General features: G+C 39.3%; 2 protein-coding genes across 2 annotated transcripts; both read right to left on the reverse strand.

Moving 5' to 3' along the window:
- Positions 1–708: 708 nt before the first annotated feature.
- LOC123549024 (uncharacterized) lies at positions 709–2,299 on the reverse strand. The gene is made up of 2 exons (XM_053546786.1): positions 1,262–2,299; positions 709–972 (listed from the first exon to the last, which is right to left on the reverse strand). Exons 1-2 carry the CDS (start codon positions 2,297–2,299, stop codon positions 709–711), a joined length of 1,302 nt encoding a protein of 433 aa, XP_053402761.1.
- An 8,266-nt stretch (positions 2,300–10,565) lies between these two features.
- On the reverse strand, positions 10,566–15,205 carry LOC123549023 (uncharacterized). Its single transcript, XM_045336787.2, has one exon. It carries the CDS (start codon positions 15,170–15,172, stop codon positions 11,933–11,935), a length of 3,240 nt encoding a protein of 1,079 aa, XP_045192722.2. The 5' UTR covers positions 15,173–15,205; the 3' UTR covers positions 10,566–11,932.
- Positions 15,206–19,572: the final 4,367 nt, after the last annotated feature.

Here is a 19,572-nt window from a genome sequence, read left to right on the forward strand (position 1 = left end):
CTGTGTACTGCATGTAAGATCATCACAGTGAATAAATGTGTGAAGTTTCAATACATTCCCAATAGCGGGTACTGAGATACCAGCTGACATATAAAACCTTTACCAAAAATTTCTAAGTCGGAAAAGGGGCATAATTTTGTAAAAAAAAAAGCAAAATAGAGTTATGGAACCAGTGCAGTTTAAATCAGTTTATCATAGTGAATAACTGTGTGATGTTTCAATCCACTCCCACAAGTGGTTACTGAGATACCAGCTACATACAAAAACTTAACCGAAATGGGACGCAGACACTGACGCCGAAGCATGGACGAGTCCAATACCTCTACCTATTCTTTGAATAGTCGAGCTAAAAATAATGGATTTCTAGTTCCGTCTCAACACGTTTTTTTTACATTTATGCACAAAGCATATGACTGTTTCAGTTTACATTCCCAGATGATTATCAGACGAGAAGAACAAGAAACTTAACGTTAACAATAAAGGGAACATTTCAAAGTCTGAAAAATAAATGTTTATTTCTGTTTAATGTTATTCATACATCTTTCTAAATGATAAAAGAAATGCGTAGATAATTTACGAGCAACATATTTATGTCTAATCTTTTCCCGAGTCATGGTTGTTGTCCCCAAGGCATGGTAATTGTGAAATTAAATTATAAATGTCAACGCCATGGAAGAAATCTAGCAGGAATGGTCCTACGCGCATCAGTTATTTAGGGCCAACAGGCCCAGCATCTACAAAGTCACAAAGAGGTGTGTACTTAACATCATCACCGTACCCAAACCTTTGAGGACCAACGAATTTCAAAGCTTGTTCAGAACTGATCATGGGCGATGCACGCAAAGCAACAACGGCAACACGTATTCCAAACCTTAATTCTTCTGTAGGAATGGGCTGTGCTGTGTCTGCGTCCATAAGAGTGATTAAATCTGGAACGCAAACAAGAACCTTGTCTTTTCCAGCCCGATTTCTCTTGCGAAAAGAAATTCATTCTGAAATTCCACACAACAGTTTTTCCTGCATAATCATAAAGGGACCATCTATAACCATTCCCTTTGTTGAGCCACCTGTTGTTCCCTTAAAACATCAGTAATTTTGCCAAAAATTAAAAATTTTTTCCATTTTCTAGTTTATTAACGCATCAAGGGTGGATCTATTTTCGGTCGAGCCGCAGAAACCGTGCCCCCAATTCCGCCAGCGTGACTTGTGCTGTACTGAACATTGAGGACAGAACTCGGTCTTTGTCAAAATGCGACAGTACCACTCCCCCGCTACATCCCATACTGATAACAACTTCTCTGAAATGATTTTCTAGACTTTTTGGATGGTCAGCATACAACACGGCTGCACGTCGACCTTTATCGTCTGCAAGAGTCGCTGGGTACGGGTTGTTTCCATAAATAAATGGTGTGAACATCTGCAACTCCGGAAATGCTCGGCCCATTCCGTCACAATCCAGGACAGGAAGATCCAACGCCGCACCTACGATTAAAGGCTCTATACAGTTCATACCGCCAATCTCAGCGCTCATCAGTGCTACTATCTTCTTATCTCCCATATTTGTGTTTGATTCAGATTTTACACCAGAATTTGCTTTGTAATCATCGATATATGTAACACCGTCTTTCATCTTTATGTCTACGCCATCTTTGTTAGTAAGCTTTCCATCTTTATACCCACCAACACTGTACAGATCTTGCAAACATTCCAAAGCGCCGACGGTCTCATTACCGGCTATAAGCTTTTCATACATAATAACTGGGGCACCCATAAACGCAACAAGCGAAACTAAATCATTTTGTGGGTGGGCGTTTTGGAAAAATCTTGAAGGTGTTATCACACGTATTGTCTTCCCTTTTCGAAGAGTACTGACAGCTAAAATGTGCCCAAGATGTGGGTTCCCGCCTCCACCACACCCCAGAATCCCTGCACCAATATGGAGACAATTTATGTCATACTCCGAGAGTAACCACTCACCGGTACTTTCATCGATGTTGGGTGATTCTATTCTAATGGTATCATTATTATCTTCAGATAGAATAACGCCTGTATTTGTAACGGTTTGTTTCTTCGTTTGCAATCCAGTCTGCGTCTCACTTTGATAGACAGTTTCAGGGACTATGAATTTATCAGAATCTGAATCAATTTTAAGATCTCCAACCACTTTCATTTTTATCCTGGTTACATTTCCGGGAAGGTATGCTAAAGCGACAGCATCCTTGTTGACAAGAGTAACAGAATCCGGATTTGCACCCGATTCAATGGTCTCTTTCTTTGCTTGTTCCAGAATTTCATACATGACCTGTTCACGTGCCCTTTGGAAAAATTCCTTCCTAACGTTTTCCGTTATTTTGCTTTCTCTTCGTCGGAAGTACACCTCTCTTTCGCTTAGCTGGCCTCTTTTTCTTTCATTTCCGAGTTATTTGTGTATTTTTCAAGGTCGACAACTTGATCTTTGTTTGTAGCGATCTGGCTTAAAGCAGCACCGACAGCATTTGCAACGTCGGAATATTTTGGACTAAGGATTTTGGATACTCCATCAAATTTCCCGTTTCTATCTACGATGATACTTCCTCCTCCAACAAGAATTAGTGGTAAATCTCTGTCATTGAATCTCATCTGATCAATACATGCACTGATCATGCTATGTATTTTATTTACAGCCCCCTTCACGTTTTCCTTGTTTAAATGTTTGACATTACTTATCAGACCAACATTGGCTATTCCTGAGGCAACAGCGACGTCAGTTGCGGTAATAACCCGATCATTGTAATCTCCCGGTTGAGCAAATACAAAAGCTTCTTTCTCAATACAGTAACCTGCACTCTGAGGACCTACTTTTATCTGATTTTGTCCTCTGACTTGCGCATTTGTTACATACGATCCACCCCCTAATCCGATACTGATGACATCAGGCATTCGAAAGTTCGTTCTAATTCCACCGACCTTCACCTCTGCAGATGCTTCCCGGGCAAAGCCTTTCAGCAGAATACCGACGTCGTACTTGTCCCCCCAACATCGACCACAATCGCGTCTTTCAAGTCCGTCAAGAATGCAGTCCTCCATGCTGTTGGTGAAACCGGTAGCGAAAGAGAAAACTGGAAAGCGAAGCGCATTTCTTTTTCAAAAATCGGGGCCATCATTCGGGGTAAGATACATCGGACTTTAAACCCCTAGATCATCAACGCGAACGAAACCCCTTGATTGTTTTAAGAAAAAGGGGTTTTAATACACTCATTGAGAATTGCAGCATTTTCCCTTCCCCAGCATACCAATTTTTCCAAATTTCGGGGACTTGCTGTGACGCTCGCTTCTGGGAAATTTTGCGAATCTTTTTAAAAGACCTGGAGTTCCTGTTCTTCTCTAACTGGTGAAAATATGCCGGATACAACAATGTTCTTTTCGCCATTTCTTTTCATAATATCGATACAGTCTTGAATCTCTTTCTCATTTACCGCCGTAATTTCGCTACCATAAAATTGGTAACCTCCGTTCAACAAGAATACCTGCTTCTAATCGATTCCACAAGTTTTCTGGAAAATCACAGAAGGGAGGCAATCTCCTCGATGCTGTCCCAACACAAACGAATCACAGCTCTTTGGTTAAATGTCTACCTTCAACAAGTGCTTTTAAATAATGTGTAGTCCCAATGTTAACTTGTTGCACCGAAAGTATTCGGTTTTCTTTCCGCGAGTCTAAAAGTGCGAGGTGAATCGCAGCCCGAACACCGTTTGTAACATCGCTCGTTGTTAGCGTCTTTGCTTGTGCAAGGATTGTTGGTTTATCGGCACTCCTGTCGACGATAACAGCATCAGTATTTGTGCCTCCAACGTCGACACCTATAATAGTTCTTATAACGTCCATATTTGATGTTATAGCACCGGAATACTTCCTTCAGGTATAAAAACAATACCCAGCCAGGCATGTATCCGGGTTCTTGTTTGGTTGAGTCGGTATAATATTTCAGGATAAGTAAGTGTATTCGAGCTGATTTTATCAGGACTATAAACATCATTTAAACTAGTTGATTAATGATACACTGTATCAAACGTGTAAAATTAGATCAAGGCCGGTATTCAACACTTTATGATAGATCTATATGTACAACGTTTGTTTTTTTTTAAAAATTCGTCAGTAAATAGCCTAAAGTAGTTTAAATAAGACTTTTAAATATGACAGTTATGTACATCTTTTGGCACTTTATGTTACTAACTCTGTATGTAGCTTAAAGCTGGTTCGACTGCCGCATATGGCGTACCGTAAGGGTCGAAAATGCCGATTTAGCTTTAAGACAATTCGATTTAGTATGACCCAGGGTCGGACATATTCCAATTAGTATGACCCTGGTTGAGAATTAGCTTAAAGCTATTTCATTAAGTACGACCCAGGGTCGGACATATCATATTTAGTATGACCCAGGTTCTGTTATAATGTTGGTGGATATAAAGGAGACACAACTGTTTTCTAAGCTTTAATCTATAGGAATGAATATTCTATATACAACAAACATACAAGTAAGAGAGTGGTCAGTGGGCGGTGCTTATCAGTAGACCTGATAGCTGTGATTCGCCAGTGGACTAGCCTATAACGTAACATCTCCCTTCTTCATAAAAAAATGAAACCATCAAACAGTTAATCATTTTCCATCAACTGTCAGTTCAAAGCAATAAAAGTCTCATGAAGTTCAGCCTTCTGTTAGAGATTGATTATGTATTCCAGGTAGACTCTATCAAGTTACAGTTCCTGTTCCACTGAATGTTTATCACTTCACAGCTCATTTACAATCAAAGATCTCTGTCTGTTTCAAAGCTGCAAGATCATCACTCTAATAATATACTCTTAGTAATCAGCTGTATTTCATTTTACTTATCTTGAACATCATTCATTATATCACCAATATTTATATAATAAACACACACATGTGAACTATTTTATCACTTTTAACTGTTTATTATTTCATATTGATCAAAAGACAACCTTGAGGTGGTTAATACTACGACTGTCTTGTTTCTATAAGTGGCTGGACTGGCCTGGGGCGATCAGGACTGTGTTTGTGGGGATTGTGTTTTTTGCGGAGATTGCTGCATAGTTTGTTCCCAGCGAGGGTGGGGTAGAATATTGAGCTTGAGGCATGTTAGACTCAATTTTTTTGGGAAACTCTCTGTAGAATTTTTTGTGTTGTGTGTTGTTTGAAAAGGGGAAAGGGTGCTGTGCATAGTTCATGATCTGGAATGGCTGTTCGTTTGACTTCAGAAGATGCTGCCTATTTCTTCTATAGCTGCCACCATTTTCAGTTGTGACAATTATGACCTATCATGTACTTTTTCTCAACTATGGCAGGTAGCCATTGTTTTCCTTGTGGGAGTTTTACACCTTCCCCAATTTTCTATGGTTTGAGCTTTTTTGTGGACATATCATAGTAACCCTTTGAGATTTGTTTTGATCTCTGTAGGTGGCCTTGATCTTTTGTTGGTCGGCACATTGGGATGTAGTTTCTCAGAAATTACAGGAAGTGTTGACCTGAGCTGTCTGCTCATTAATATTGAGCTGGCGATTTACACATGCCATGGGGAATTGCGGTACCTAAAAGTGAAAGATATGGGTCTTTTCCCAGCTTGTTTTGCTTTTGTAAAGAGTGCCTTGATTGTTTTCACAGTAATTTCTGCTAATCCATTTCCTTACTGGTGACCTGGGGAGGAATTGACATGAGAAAAATCATATGCTGTGAAAACTTTTTGAACTCTGAACTATCGTAACAAGGCCATTATCTGAGTATAACACTTCCGGAATACCATGGCGGCTAAAAAAACCCTTTTGAGTTTACAATCACAGATTTTGACCTTGCACTAGAAAGCTGACTGACCTCGAAATTCTACTGTATGCTCGACTAGCAGTATGTAATCATTGTTGTTCCAGTAAAATAAATCTGTAGAGCAAACTTGCCATGGCCTATCGGGAATTTCTGTGGTTGCAGGGGTTTCTTTAGTGTTTGAACACCTGTGTTGTATGCATTTTGGGCAGCTTAGTACTTTGCTGTTTGTCTTTGTACATACTAGGCCAGAAAAGTATTTTTTTCGCACGCTGTGTACATTTGGTTACACCTAAGTGTGAGTCATAAATTTTTTCAAGCATCATTGGCCTTAATTGTTTTGGAATCAAGATTTTTGACCTTTTCAAGATGTTTGCCATCAATCACAGATAGTTCGTCTCTATAATTCCAAATTCTAATACTTGACTGGGGCAATTGGCTCTATCATTTGCCAACCATCTAAAATGACATTGGATAGATGTTGCATTTGCGAATCTGATTGAGTTGTTGACCTGATAATTGCATTTTACTGTCACCACAGTAAGTTGGACAGACTGCATGTAATGATACTCTAAGTCATCTGCAATTTCTGGATTTTTGTCAGGTAAAAATTTTGGGCGAGATAAAGTATCTGCTAGGGGATGTTTTTTCCCGGCTAGAATACCAGATCTATATCATATTGCTGCAGCTGTAACAGCATGCGCTGTGGGCGAGGGGGTGCAGAATGCAAGTCTTTTTTCCAGATAGCAAGGAGTGGCTTGGGGTCTGTTTGGCATGTGATACGTCTACCATATGTGTACGGGGAAAAGCGCTTGCAGCCAATAGTATAGCATATAGCTCTTTGTGATTTGCGCAAAAATGACTTCTGTGGGTGTTAATGCTTTTGATGCAAATGAAATTGGCTTGTCATTTTGCATGAATGCAGCAAGGCCATATTTTGGAAGCGTCGACTTGCAGAGTAGCCTTATTTTTGGGTCAAAGTATGCGAGGATAGGACCTGGGCTTTGCGTAATGAGCTGTTTGACCTTTTGAAATGCATCTTCATGGGTGTATCCCATCTGAATTCAAAAATCTTTAGACAAAAGTTGTCTTAAAGGGGTAGTTATTTCTGATAGATTAGGTGCAAATCTTTCAGATATGTTACCATCCCAAGTACTGTTGAAGTTCTGACTTTTTTTGGGTGAAGGCATCTGTTCAATGGCTTTAACCTTGGATGGGTCCATTTTTAAACCTTCAGATGTGAGAAGGTAAACCGAAAAAAAGGGTATTTCACTTTTCCCAAACTCTGTCTTATCTGGGTTTAACTTGACCCCATTTCTCGAAAACTTTGCATGAACATGTGGAGATTTGTGTTGTGTTCAGTATGGTCTTTACCATAAACCACAATATCATCAACAATTGTCGTTACACCGGCAGATTTCAAGGCACTGATCCTTTTTTTGATTGAAACAAATCTTGCACATGAAATTCCAAGGGTAACCGTAGAAAACAATATCTTTAAAATGGCGTTTTAAAAGCATGTAAGGTATGAAGACCCTCGTAAGTTTTATGGACCATAACCACTACAAAGCGTCAAATTTAGAGAACACTGTAGCATGTGACATTCAGGAAGTATGTCATCAAGTTTTGTTTGGGGTGTGGTCCTTAATGGCATTGTTCAGGTCTTTCGGTCTAAGCAGATTCTCAGAGATCCATTAGATTTTTCAACAGTGCAAGACTGTTAAACCCATTCAGTTGGCTCTGTGACCTTTAGCGATTATGTCCTGGATTCCATATGGTCGACTCTGCCTTGAGCTTGTCCTTAATTGCTATGGGCACTTTTCGTGGAGGAGTATAACTGGAGTTGCATCCCGCGTAAATGTATTTTTACATTCACCAGGAGTTGCCCTATACCTTGAAATATATCCGGGTATTGACCTAGTACTGACTCTTTTGTTGGATGCGAGTCTGAGCCCACACTAGGACCAACTTTATGACATTAAGTTTCAAACATGTTTTAAACCTATTATGGGGTGTGACCTGGTATCTACTATATAGAACTCTTCCCTGAAATGTTTGCCCATTGTATTTAATGGCAATTTGATGATACCATCCACCCTTAACGGCTTTCCGTCTAGCCTGTTTTAAAAACTTCTGATTAGGTGTTAGTGGGCCTGCAAACTTAAGAGATGCATAAACGGACCTTGGAAGGCATTTACCTGTGCACCGCTACAATTTTCATGGAAACTGGTGTTGTACCAATTGTGATTGTGGCAAATGCTTGATTTGTGTAGATCATGCTCACTGTATTGACATAGAATTATCATCAGGGAAGGGGGTCAGGGAAGGAATATTCAAGATCAATGTAGTATCAAATGCGTTACCTCATTGATTTGTTGTTGTCAAGCTTTCTCCTTCTGCTTACTTTGGCAAAATGATTAGGTTTGGCGCAATAATCACAAAATTTCCTTTAGCGGGACTATTCATTAATCCATGCTTTGAATTCCCCCAATTGTCACAGAAATTGCTAGTCCTAAGCGTATCATATTGTCCACCTTGTTGTTTCCCTTGAAATGGTCTCTGTTGGCGATCTTGGGGGTTTCTGGAATAAGTCTGTTGCATTGTACTCCGTGATTTCTTCTGCGCTGCCCTGTGCATTGCGGTTCGTCCGATAGCATTCACCGACTGGGATTGACAATTAAAGTCCTTGACCTGAGTTTTGACTCAGCTCATAAGTCCGTGCTATATCCATGCACTTTTCAAGTGTAAGTCCCGATCCTTCGCTGATGAGTTTTTCTCGTATTTGTGCGAGCGTATTCCAACACTATGTGATCTCTGATTTATTTCGTCAGTGATTGTGTCTGGATTTCCACAGTCCTTAAAAAGGATTTCAGTTTTCCCTTACAAACGTTCAAAGACTTCTCCTTCTTGCTGAAATTTGCGATTTAAACTTGTATCTGCTGTATATGTGGTTTGACTTTGGTGCACAGTAGTTTGCGAAACCATCAAATTGTTTGCAATACTTCTTTGCTTCTCGTCAATGTTCCATGTTGAGAATATCTGCCGGCCTTTTTCCCAAACCCCAAGCATTAGATAATTGCATTTTGATTCCTCGTTTTCTTTCTAGGGGTCCACCAAACATAAATTCGGCATGCTCTTTAAAAACGCTTAAACGCATTTGGCAAGTCATTTGATTCCCCAAACCATCCTGGGATTTCTTTGGTTTCCATCTTAACAATGGTTTTTTTTATATACAAAACAATAGTCCGCAGAATATTAATTGTTTAATCCGTCAGTAATTAGGTACAGAATAAAGTCACTTTACTTCTGACACCATGTTATAATGTTGGTGGATATAAAGGAGACACAACTGTTTTCTAAGCTTTAATCATTAGGGAAAGAATATTCTACATACAACAAACTACAAGTAAGAGAGTGGTCAGTGGGCGGTGCTTATCAGTAGATCTGATAGCTGTGATTCGCCAGTGGACTAGCCTATAACGTAACAGGTTCGGAATTAGCTTAAAGCTATTTCAGATTTAGCACGACCCAGGGTCAGACATATCGGAATATGCCCGACCCAGGGTCATACTAATTGTAAATATGTCCGACCCAGGGTCATACTAATTGGAATATGTCCGACCCAGGGTCATACTAACTGGAATATGTCCGACCCAGGGTCGTACTAAAGATGGCTGCTGTAATTGGGGGGTCATACTAATTCCGAATTGTCTTAAGCCAATTGGAATATGTCCGACCCAGGGTCATACTAATTGGAATATGTCCGACCCGGGTCGTACTAAAGATGGTTGCTGTAATTGAGAGTCATTACTATTCGGAATTGTCTTAAAGCTAATTGGAATAAAGTCCGACCCAGGGGCTACTAATTGTAATATGTCCGACCCAGGGTCATACTAATTGGAATATGTCCGACCCAGGGTCGTACTAAAGATGGCTGCTGTAATTGAGGGTCATACTAATTCCGAATTGTCTTAAAGCAACTGGAATAGGGCCGACCCAGGGTCTACTAATTCGAATTGTCTTAAAGGGAAATAGATTTATCTTAATTCAGGGTCGTACTAATTCGATTTAGTATCATACAATACAAAATGAAATTGTCTGACCCTGGGTGACTAAAAAGAATAGCTTTTAAACTATTTCTCAACCAGGGTCATACTAACTGGAATATGTCCGACCCTGGGTCATACTAAATCGAATTGTCTTAAAGCTATATCGGCATTTTCGACCCTCACGGTACGTCATAGCCGCATGATACATATTATGTTAATTGTTATACGATCCTGGTAGCTCATATCATTTTAATTTCATTTTTCCTTCACATCCATTTTCATAGTATTTCCATTACATAACTTCGGTAAAATAGATTAAGTAGTGTTCTTTGACAACTTTCATACATTTCCGTTAAGTACAAGAAATTGACTAAAACGGTCGGATAATAGATCTGCTCTGGTCGGATTATACTCTGTTCCGGTTAGAAAGGAATTCGGGAGAAGAACTATATATATATATATATATACCCGAGTCATGATGATGGCGTTAAGGGTCAATATACAAAAAGGTTGCTGTTAAATTACTTAAAACATGCAAGATGTAGCGGTGCATACGCGCAGATATGATCACTGATTAAAAAACACATGGCTTCTCTGTTTTAACAATACTTGTTGCATATTGAACTTCTAGTAGACTAGTTGGTATATAATTTTCGGAAAGTACTGAGGTGTTTACATGTTATTCAGTTGAATGAAAAAAGAGAACATTTTTAAAAGTAGGTATGATGAAGTTTATTAATAATGAATTTGATATAGTTTAGTAGTTTGAGTAAATTAATGAATAAACAAGAGCTGTCGGAGGACAACAACGCTCGACTATTCAATTGAATGAATATAAAAAATGAAAAAGGGGCATAATTATGTAAAAATACAAAACAGAGTTATGGAACAGTGCTCATGATAATGGACAAGGGTGTGAAGTTTTAATCCATTCCCATTAGTGGGTACTAAGATACCAGTTTACATACAAAAACAATACTTGTCCGGCTACATTTGTTACATATTGAACTTCTAGTAGACTAGTTGGTATATAATTTTCGGAAAGTACTGAGGTGTTTACATGTTTTTCAGTTGAATGAAAAAAAGAGATCATTTTTAAAAGTAGGTATGATGAAGTTTATTAATAATGAATTTGATATAGTTTAGTAGTTTGAGTAAATTAATGAATAAACAAGAGCTGTCGGAGGACAGCAACGCTCGACTATTCAATAGCCTTGTCAATTGAATGAATATAAAAATGAAAAAGGGGCATAATTATGTAAAAATACAAAACAGGGTTATGGAACAGTGCTCATGATAATGGACAAGGGTGTGAAGTTTTAATCCATTCCCATTAGTGGGTACTGAGATACCAGTTTACATACAAAAACTTAACCAATAACATAATAAATCGAAAAAGGGATATCATTTTGTAAAAATGTAAAATAGACTTATGGAACCTTTGCACTGCACTGCATGTCAGAATATGACAGCGAACAAGTGTGTAAAGTTTCAATCCATTGGCGGGTACTGAGATATCAGCATACATGCGAATTCTTAACCAAAACTCGAAAAGTCGAAAAAGGGACATAATTTTGTAAAACAGTAAAACAGAGTTAAAGAATCTGTGCAATGTAAGTCAGTTTATCACAGTGAATAAGTGCGTCAAGTTTCAATCAATTCCCACAAGTGTTTACTGAGATACCAGCTTTCATACAAAAACTTAGCAAAAAAACTGCTCAGTCGCAATATTGTAAAAATGTAGAGTTATAGATCCTGTGCAGTGTAAGTCAGATTATCACAGTGAATAAGTGTGTGAAGTTTCAATCCATTCCCGCAAGTGGTTACTGAGATGCCAGCTTACATACAAAAACAACCAAATCGGGACGCCGACGCCCGCACGGGTGTGTCCAATAGCTCTACCTATTCTTTGAATTGTCGAGCTGAAAACTATTTCAAACATTTGTCCAAGCGGGGAATACACTTTATTGTCAAAACTTATGAATATAGAAGACCGACGCGGAAACTGGCTTCTTGCCAGACATCGTCTAAGGATCTTATGGCAATATGATGTAATTTCTTATCTGCGCATCAGTTATTTAGGGCCAACAGACCCAGCATCTACAAAATCACATAGAGGTGTGTACTGCACGTCATCCCCGTAGCCAAACGCTTGCGGACTGACGAATCTCAAAGCTTGCTCAGAACTGATCATGGGAGAAGCACGCATAGCAACAACGGCGACTCGAATTCCGAATCTTAGTTCCTCCGTTGGAATGGGTTGCGCTGTGTCCGCGTCCATCAGCGTAATCAAGTCCGGAACGCAAGCAAGAACGACGTCACCTTCTCTCGCGACAAGAAATTCATTCCTAAATTCGACGATAACCGTTTTGCCACTATACTCACCAAGGCCTTGCAGAATAAGGTTCCCCTTATTAAAACCACCTGTTGTTTCCCTAACAACATCAGTAATTTTGCCATAAACTAACAACTTTCCATTTTCTGATTTTACGACTGCATCAACGGTTGATCTTTTTTCAGCTCGAGCCCGCAAGACCGTGTCTCCAATACGCCATGCGTGGCTTGTGCTATATTGTACAGTTGACGACAGAACTTGGTCCTTATCAAAATAAGACATGACCACTCCTCCAGTACATCCCATACTGATAACAACGTCCCTGAAGTGATTTTCTAGACTTTTTGTACAGTCTGCACGCAAAACAACTGCACGTCTTCCTTTGTCGTCTGCAAGCGTTGCTGGGTATGGGTCATTTCCGTAAATAAATGGCGTCATCATCTGTAGCTCCGGAAATGCTCGGCCCATTCCGTCACAGTCTAGGATAGGAAGGTCTAACGCCGCACCTACTACTAAAGGCACAATACTGTTCATACCGCCAGTTTCCGCGCTCATCAAAGCTACGATTTTCTTATCTCCCATATTCGTGCTCTCATCGGATTTTTCACGGGCATTTACCCTGTAGTCATCGATATATGTAACACCATCTTTTGTCTTTATGTCCACACCATCTTTGTTAGTAAGCTTTCCGTCTTTAAATCCTCCAACTCTGAACAAGTCTTGCATACATTCCAAAGCATCGACGGTCTCATTTCCGGCTATAAGCTTTTCATACAGTGTTACTGGAGCACCCATAAACGCAACAATGGATACTAAATCATTTTGTGGGTGGACATTTTGGAAAAATCTTGATGGTGTAATCACACGGATTTTTTTCCCTGCTCGAAGTGTGCTGATGGCTAAAAGACGCCCAAGATAAGGGCTTCCGCCTCCGCCACATCCTAAAATCCCGGCGCCAATATGGATACAGTCAGTGTCGTACTCTGACAGTAACCACTCACCAGTGTTTTCGTCGACGTTTGGTGTTTCTATCCTGATGGCATCACTATTTTCAGACAGAAGAACACCTGTATTTGTAACAGTTTGTTTCTTCGTTTGCATTCCAGTTTGCGGCTCCTGATGATAGACCGTTTCTGGGACAATGAAATTGTTTGAATACGAATCAATCTTGAAATCTCCAACCACCTTCATTTTTATTCTGGACGCATTTCCAAGAATGTACGTCAAAGTGACGATGTCTTTCATCACCAGAGATATGGTATCTGGATTTGCACCTGATTCAACCGTTTCTATTTTTGCTTCTTTCAGAATTTCGTCCATGGCCTTTTCACGTGCCTCTTGGAGAAATTCCTTCATTACGTTTTCAGTTATCTTTAGTTTTCCCTCTTCAGAAGTATCAGCAGTTTCTTTAAGATCAGCATCAATTTTTTCTTTCATTTTCAGCTTATTTATGTATTTGTCAAGATTGACAACTTGATCTTTAACTGTGGAGATCTGACTTAAGGCAGCACCGATAGCATTGGCAACGTCGAAATATTCTGGTCTAATGATTTCTGATACTCCATCGAATTTCCAGCTCCTATCTACGATGACACTTCCTCCCCCGACAAGAACTAGTTGTAAATCTCTGTCATTGAATCTCATCTGATCAATACATGCACTGATCATGCTGTGTATTTTGTTTACAGTCCCCTTCACGTTTTCTTTGTTTAAATGTTTGACATTACTTATCATACCAACATTGGCTATTCCTGAGGCAACAGCTATGTCTGTTGCAGTAAGAACTCGACCGTTCATATCTCCTGGTTGAGCAAATACAAAAGCTTCTTTTTTGATACAGTAACCTGCACTCTGTGGACCTACTTCTATCCGGCCTTGTCCTCGAACTTTTGAATGTTTAATGTATGATCCGCCCCCTAACCCTATACTGATGACATCAGGCATTTGAAAGTTCGTCCTTATTCCACCGACCTTCTTCTCTACAGACGCTTCCCTAGCAAAGCCTTTCAGTAGAACACCGACATCGGTACTCGTTCCTCCAATATCGACAACAATTGCTTCTTTCAGTCCCGTCAAAAAGGCAGCTCCTCGAATGCTGTTGGTTGCACCAGAAGAAAAAGAGAAAATTGGGAAGCGAAGCATTTCCTCTTCTTGTAGAATTGTGCCATCGTTTCTTGTAAGATACATTGGGCATTGCAATCCTAAAGCGTCCAGAGCAGAACGGAATTCTTTGAATTTCTTAATACAAAGTGGTTTAATACACTCATTGAGAATTGCAGCGTTTTCACGTTCCAACAGACCAATTTTGCCGATTTCATGACTTAATGTGACGCTTGCCTCTGAAAAATATTTGTGAATAAGCTCCATCACTTGCAGTTCCTGCTCATTCCTGAGGGGTGAATATATGCCAGATACAACAATATTCTTTACACCGTTGCTTTTCAAAATATCAACACTGTCTTGAACCTCTTTTTCATCAATCGGCGTTATTTCCTTCCCATCAAACTGATAGCCTCCGTTTAACAAAAACACGCTGCTTTTAATCGAATCCACCAAGTTGTCTGGAAAATCACAAAAGGGAGGCAACCGCCTCGATGCCGTGCCACACAAACGAATCACCGCTACTTTGGTTAAATGTTTTCCTTCAACAAGCGTGTTTATGAAGTGGGTAGTCCCAATGTTTATTTGCTGAACAGAAAGTATTCGGTTCCTTTTCTTGGAATCTAAGAGAGCTAGGTGAATTGCAGCACGAACTCCAGTGGTAACATCGCTCGTTGTGCGAGTCTTCGCTTGTGCAAGAATTACTGGTTTATCGGCAGTTCTGTCGATGATCACGGCATCAGTATTTGTTCCTCCAACGTCCACACCTATAACAGTTCTTATAACTTCCATACTTGCAAAGTAACGCTCAGATTTTAGCAATTTGACTAAAGTACACGATATCCGCACTGAAAGCGTAGCGTTTTGAGAACATTTCATGTAATCAATATTCAGCCAGGTATGCCTTTTACATCATTTAAATCGCTAAAGGTATATCACATCCTATAAACGGCTGTACTCCCCCTCTTCCTGTTGCGACCGATCAAAACAATAATCTGAAAGCTAAAAGTTTGTTAAAACTATTTTAAAATGATTAATGTGCTTTACTGGGGTGTGTTTATAAATATATTTATTTCCATATATAATGTGTTAGTCTGATTACAGGTAAAATTATAGCAAATAACTCGATTTTGTCAAGAAATTGCATTTTGTTGGCGTCAAAAGTACATACTTTCTTGCCTGCAGAATGATCTACATATAAATCCCACTGTTTCACGGATAAAGAAAGAATACTAATTTGGTAATGTTTGCGACTTTCGTAAAAAAAGACTGTATGCCTGTTAGCAATTGACTTACTTATATTAAATATTGGCTGTTACCTTGCTCCTGTAGTATTTCTACATAGATATATCCCGCAAAGAAGTTTGAAGGAGGTGGGGTATACAGGTGTCGCCATGCAGTCTGTCTGTCTGGTCTGTTTGTATGTGTGTCCTCATAAATTTGGTCCTGCAATTACTTGAATTTGTTTCAGACGCAGCACCTCATCATCATCTTCTCCGATGAATAAACAAATAATGAATAAATGGTAAAATATTGAATTCATTTTGATAAAACAATACTTCTTGGTGTAAGAAAACTTGGATTTTTTTTTCCATTTAGAGACTTTCAGTTTTTAGGCCATTTCTGGGCAAAAGTGAACCTTCTCCTTTATTTACAACTGTATAGCCTTTATATTTTATAATATCCCCATAATTTAGTTGCTATCCCCCGCCGAACCCTAATACCACATAAAACAGACAAGTAACATATCTACGTTTTCCAGATAAATGACGTTACGTCATCACTTCCGGTTTATCAAACATGCAGAACTACCTTAACCCACTTCACAAATATTAGGGATATGTTCTTCCTGACTGCATTTGGACTGAATTTGCAGAACTACCTTAAAGTCAATGTCACAAGGTAAAAAAGGGTCAATTGTTTCGTGTCCGTTCCACAACTTCTTTATTCATTAAGGGCTGAAATAACTTGGCGCAAATGTTCACCATCATGAGACAATGTGTCGCACACAAGCTCCAAGGGCAAGGTCAAATGTCAAAAATAGGGTCGGTTCATTTTTCGTATCCGGGCCATAACGCCTTTATGCATGAAGGGATTCTGAAATAACTTGTTACAAATATTCACCATCATGAGTGGCTGTGTAGCGCATAAGACACCGGGACCCGTCTTTTAAAACATAGTACGACTAAAATCGATCATAGGTCAAACCTGTTAAATCTGTTTTTTAAAATATGGACACATTATACAAAAAATATGCTACCTGCCTGTAGGCCAACACATAAAATCTTGAACACATGCAATTGGTAACGTGTTTTATTACTGGTATCAGAAAGCGCGTTCAGACAAAATTTTGGTCGTACAATACGGTAAGATGTTTGATAAATCCAGCCCGAGCTGTTTTTGGCAGACGGACAGACAAACAGACACAAGGACAGACGGACGGGGGTAAACCTATAGTTCTCTCTTGTCTCACCGCATCGACTTTTTGAAGTCGTCAGGACACATTTCTTCGCGTGACTTCCATAGGGAATCGACAAGGTAATTTCTTGCGTGACACACTAAGGATCCTTTCGTTTTCTAATTCTGTATTTTATAATAGTATATGTCTGTAAAACCAACTGAAGCATTCAGTTGCATTATATAATTAGGTAGGATAGCGAGTCACAGACCCCACCCACAATGGATTAGTACATGCATAGCACGAGGGGTTCAACATTAAATGACATTATATACATGAAGACTGATCGATAGAGACACGTTTAAAGGACAGAAATCGCGTACTTAAGCCTAATCAAGTCGCAAAATGGAATACAGTGTCAGACACAAATAAGAGTTTAGATCGGCATACAGTGAATGTCTTTTACCGTCTAGATAAAAAGTAATTTCTTTCTAAAACGCAACGGCTATGCAACATCTTGTTTACATGGAATATGCATGCTGATTTCAGAAAACAACATGGATTATTGGATTTCAAATCAATTTGATATGGGGGTCCGTGGACGGATAGCTCAGTGGTTTGCACACTGGCCTTCCAATCCTGAGGTCGGGGGTTCGATCCCCGGCAGCTACTCGGGAATTTTCAGAAACGCTTTTCAGTGTCAACTAGAGGTGGTCAGGAACCCAGGCAATCCTTGCGTGTATCAGTGCTATACACTGGGCACGTTAAAGAACCAGGCTGTCTATTCGCAACGAGCTAGGCTAAGTTAGCCGGACAAGCCTGTATCTGATTTCTGATCTCTCTGGGGGCTTTGTCTCACTCTGTCCCTCTGGTCAGATCGCTCTGTGTTTGCACTAGTAGAGGATGAATTACTAGTATGCGCCCTGTGTGGCTGCATTTGAACTATGTAAAGCGCCTTTGAACGTGAAATTGATCATGAAAAGGGCGCTATATAAATCTGGTATAATAATAATAATAATAATAATAATAATAATATGTTATTCACCAGTTTCGCGACTTGGTCGAGGGAAATTCCATGCAATGAGTGCGATCAGTCAACATTTTGTAAACATTACTTGTCTGTTTCATCTGTTATATCACCACATACACCACATACACCTTAAATACACACACTGTCTAAAGCAAAACAATTAATTTGAAGACGATTTCATATCTTCGGACTGCCAGCAACAGGAAGAGGGAGAGTACAGTCGTTGATAGGGGGTGCATATGAGTAGGTTGTATGCATTAAACCTTTTATAGTTTGATCAAACGATAAAATATTATGTCTACATTAAGTTGCAAATGCTTCGCGTCGAGTGAACTTATCGATTAAAAAAATGACATGATATTTATAGCCAATTTGCATTATAGGTTATAGATCATTTATTGAACTTCTAATGCAATTAAGTTGCCGAAACGGAGCGTAGCGATGGTCGCCCTGACACTTGTAAACAATAAATACGCCGTCGTTGAAGCATCAAAAGCTACCGGGATCTACCAACTACCGGTTGCCGGGAGAATATGGCAGCTGGCTGAGTGGTTCTTCATATAAAATGTTATTGCCGAAATGTGGCCGACGTGGAAATGACCGTTGATGTATATTCTGAGCCATTGCTTATGTTTATTTTGTGTACGTAACATCTTTTAATCTCTTGTTTTCACAGTACTGTGAATTATACTAAACTTACATTGTGTAAACAACAGGCGTTGAAATCCAAGCATATTTTCACAGACATTTTATTGTCTTGAGATTGCTTACATAAAGCGATAGCTATATTAATAGAAATCGGTACAGGAGACGCCGACGAAGCAGTTTGACCTCATGATGTACGTGTATGTTCGTGGCGCGTACAGGATGGTGCTTGTAGCACCACTAGCAACAGACAACAGGTATGGTACGACAAACGTACATGACTTTGATTATTTACTGTCATCCGACAGTGCTAACTTGTCCTTCTGCAGAGGCTACTTGTCATCTGGCATTATTTGGTGTTAACTTTTCATTCGGTTTTTGTTTTAATCAAGCACATGTTTTCCGGAATGAGTCGTTTTTTACAAAAAAATAAAAATAAAAATAAAAAATAATACAAAAAGTATGTATTACCTACTTAAATCTAGTGTCGCAATGTCACATAAGCGGAGCACAGGTGCTGCTCGAAATTGCGTGATTAGCATCCGTGTTTATGTAAGTGCAAACCAAAGTGTGCATTTCTGTTAACACGTCTCCTTGTTCAATACTTTATGCACATGTTCACCCTTGAGTTGCGGTCAGTCCTGTTTCCTCGGTGTGGCGGTGTGATTGCGGTTTCATGCCACCCAGACTAGTAAACTGGAACAATCCCGGTGCATTTTAGTAGTGTTAGTATGTTTTGTTAAATTCACTCGGCATTCAATAAATGCACAATATCAATCAATCCAGCGTTATTGTTCCTTTTTACCTATACAACAGTGACTGACCAAAGCTGCTTTATCCGGAACAAATCATAAATGCACAGTATAGGTTATAACACACTAAATAGTTGTTGTTCTTTATTCTATATAAAATTGACCTATTTCCAATGACCGCAACACACATCAGGACCCATTTTAAATGTCTGTAACTTACATTTTCTTGAAGAATATGGTCAGTGCTAACTAAAAATCAAAAGAAAAGTTGGGGTCATGTTTGATGCAAGAAAAATAATTTCAGTCAAACACACAAACTGCAAAATCAGCTAAAAAATGAGACCCCAAATTATACTGGTGGTGTAGGATCTACGTTTCCATGAAAAATTTTGTCATGTTGCTATTTCATTATGAAAATGCTACCTACATGTCAAGCATAGATCTGTCGTGTGAT

The sequence above is a fragment of the Mercenaria mercenaria genome, chromosome 6 (assembly GCF_021730395.1).
Source record: "Mercenaria mercenaria strain notata chromosome 6, MADL_Memer_1, whole genome shotgun sequence".
Lineage (NCBI taxonomy): Eukaryota > Metazoa > Mollusca > Bivalvia > Venerida > Veneridae > Mercenaria > Mercenaria mercenaria.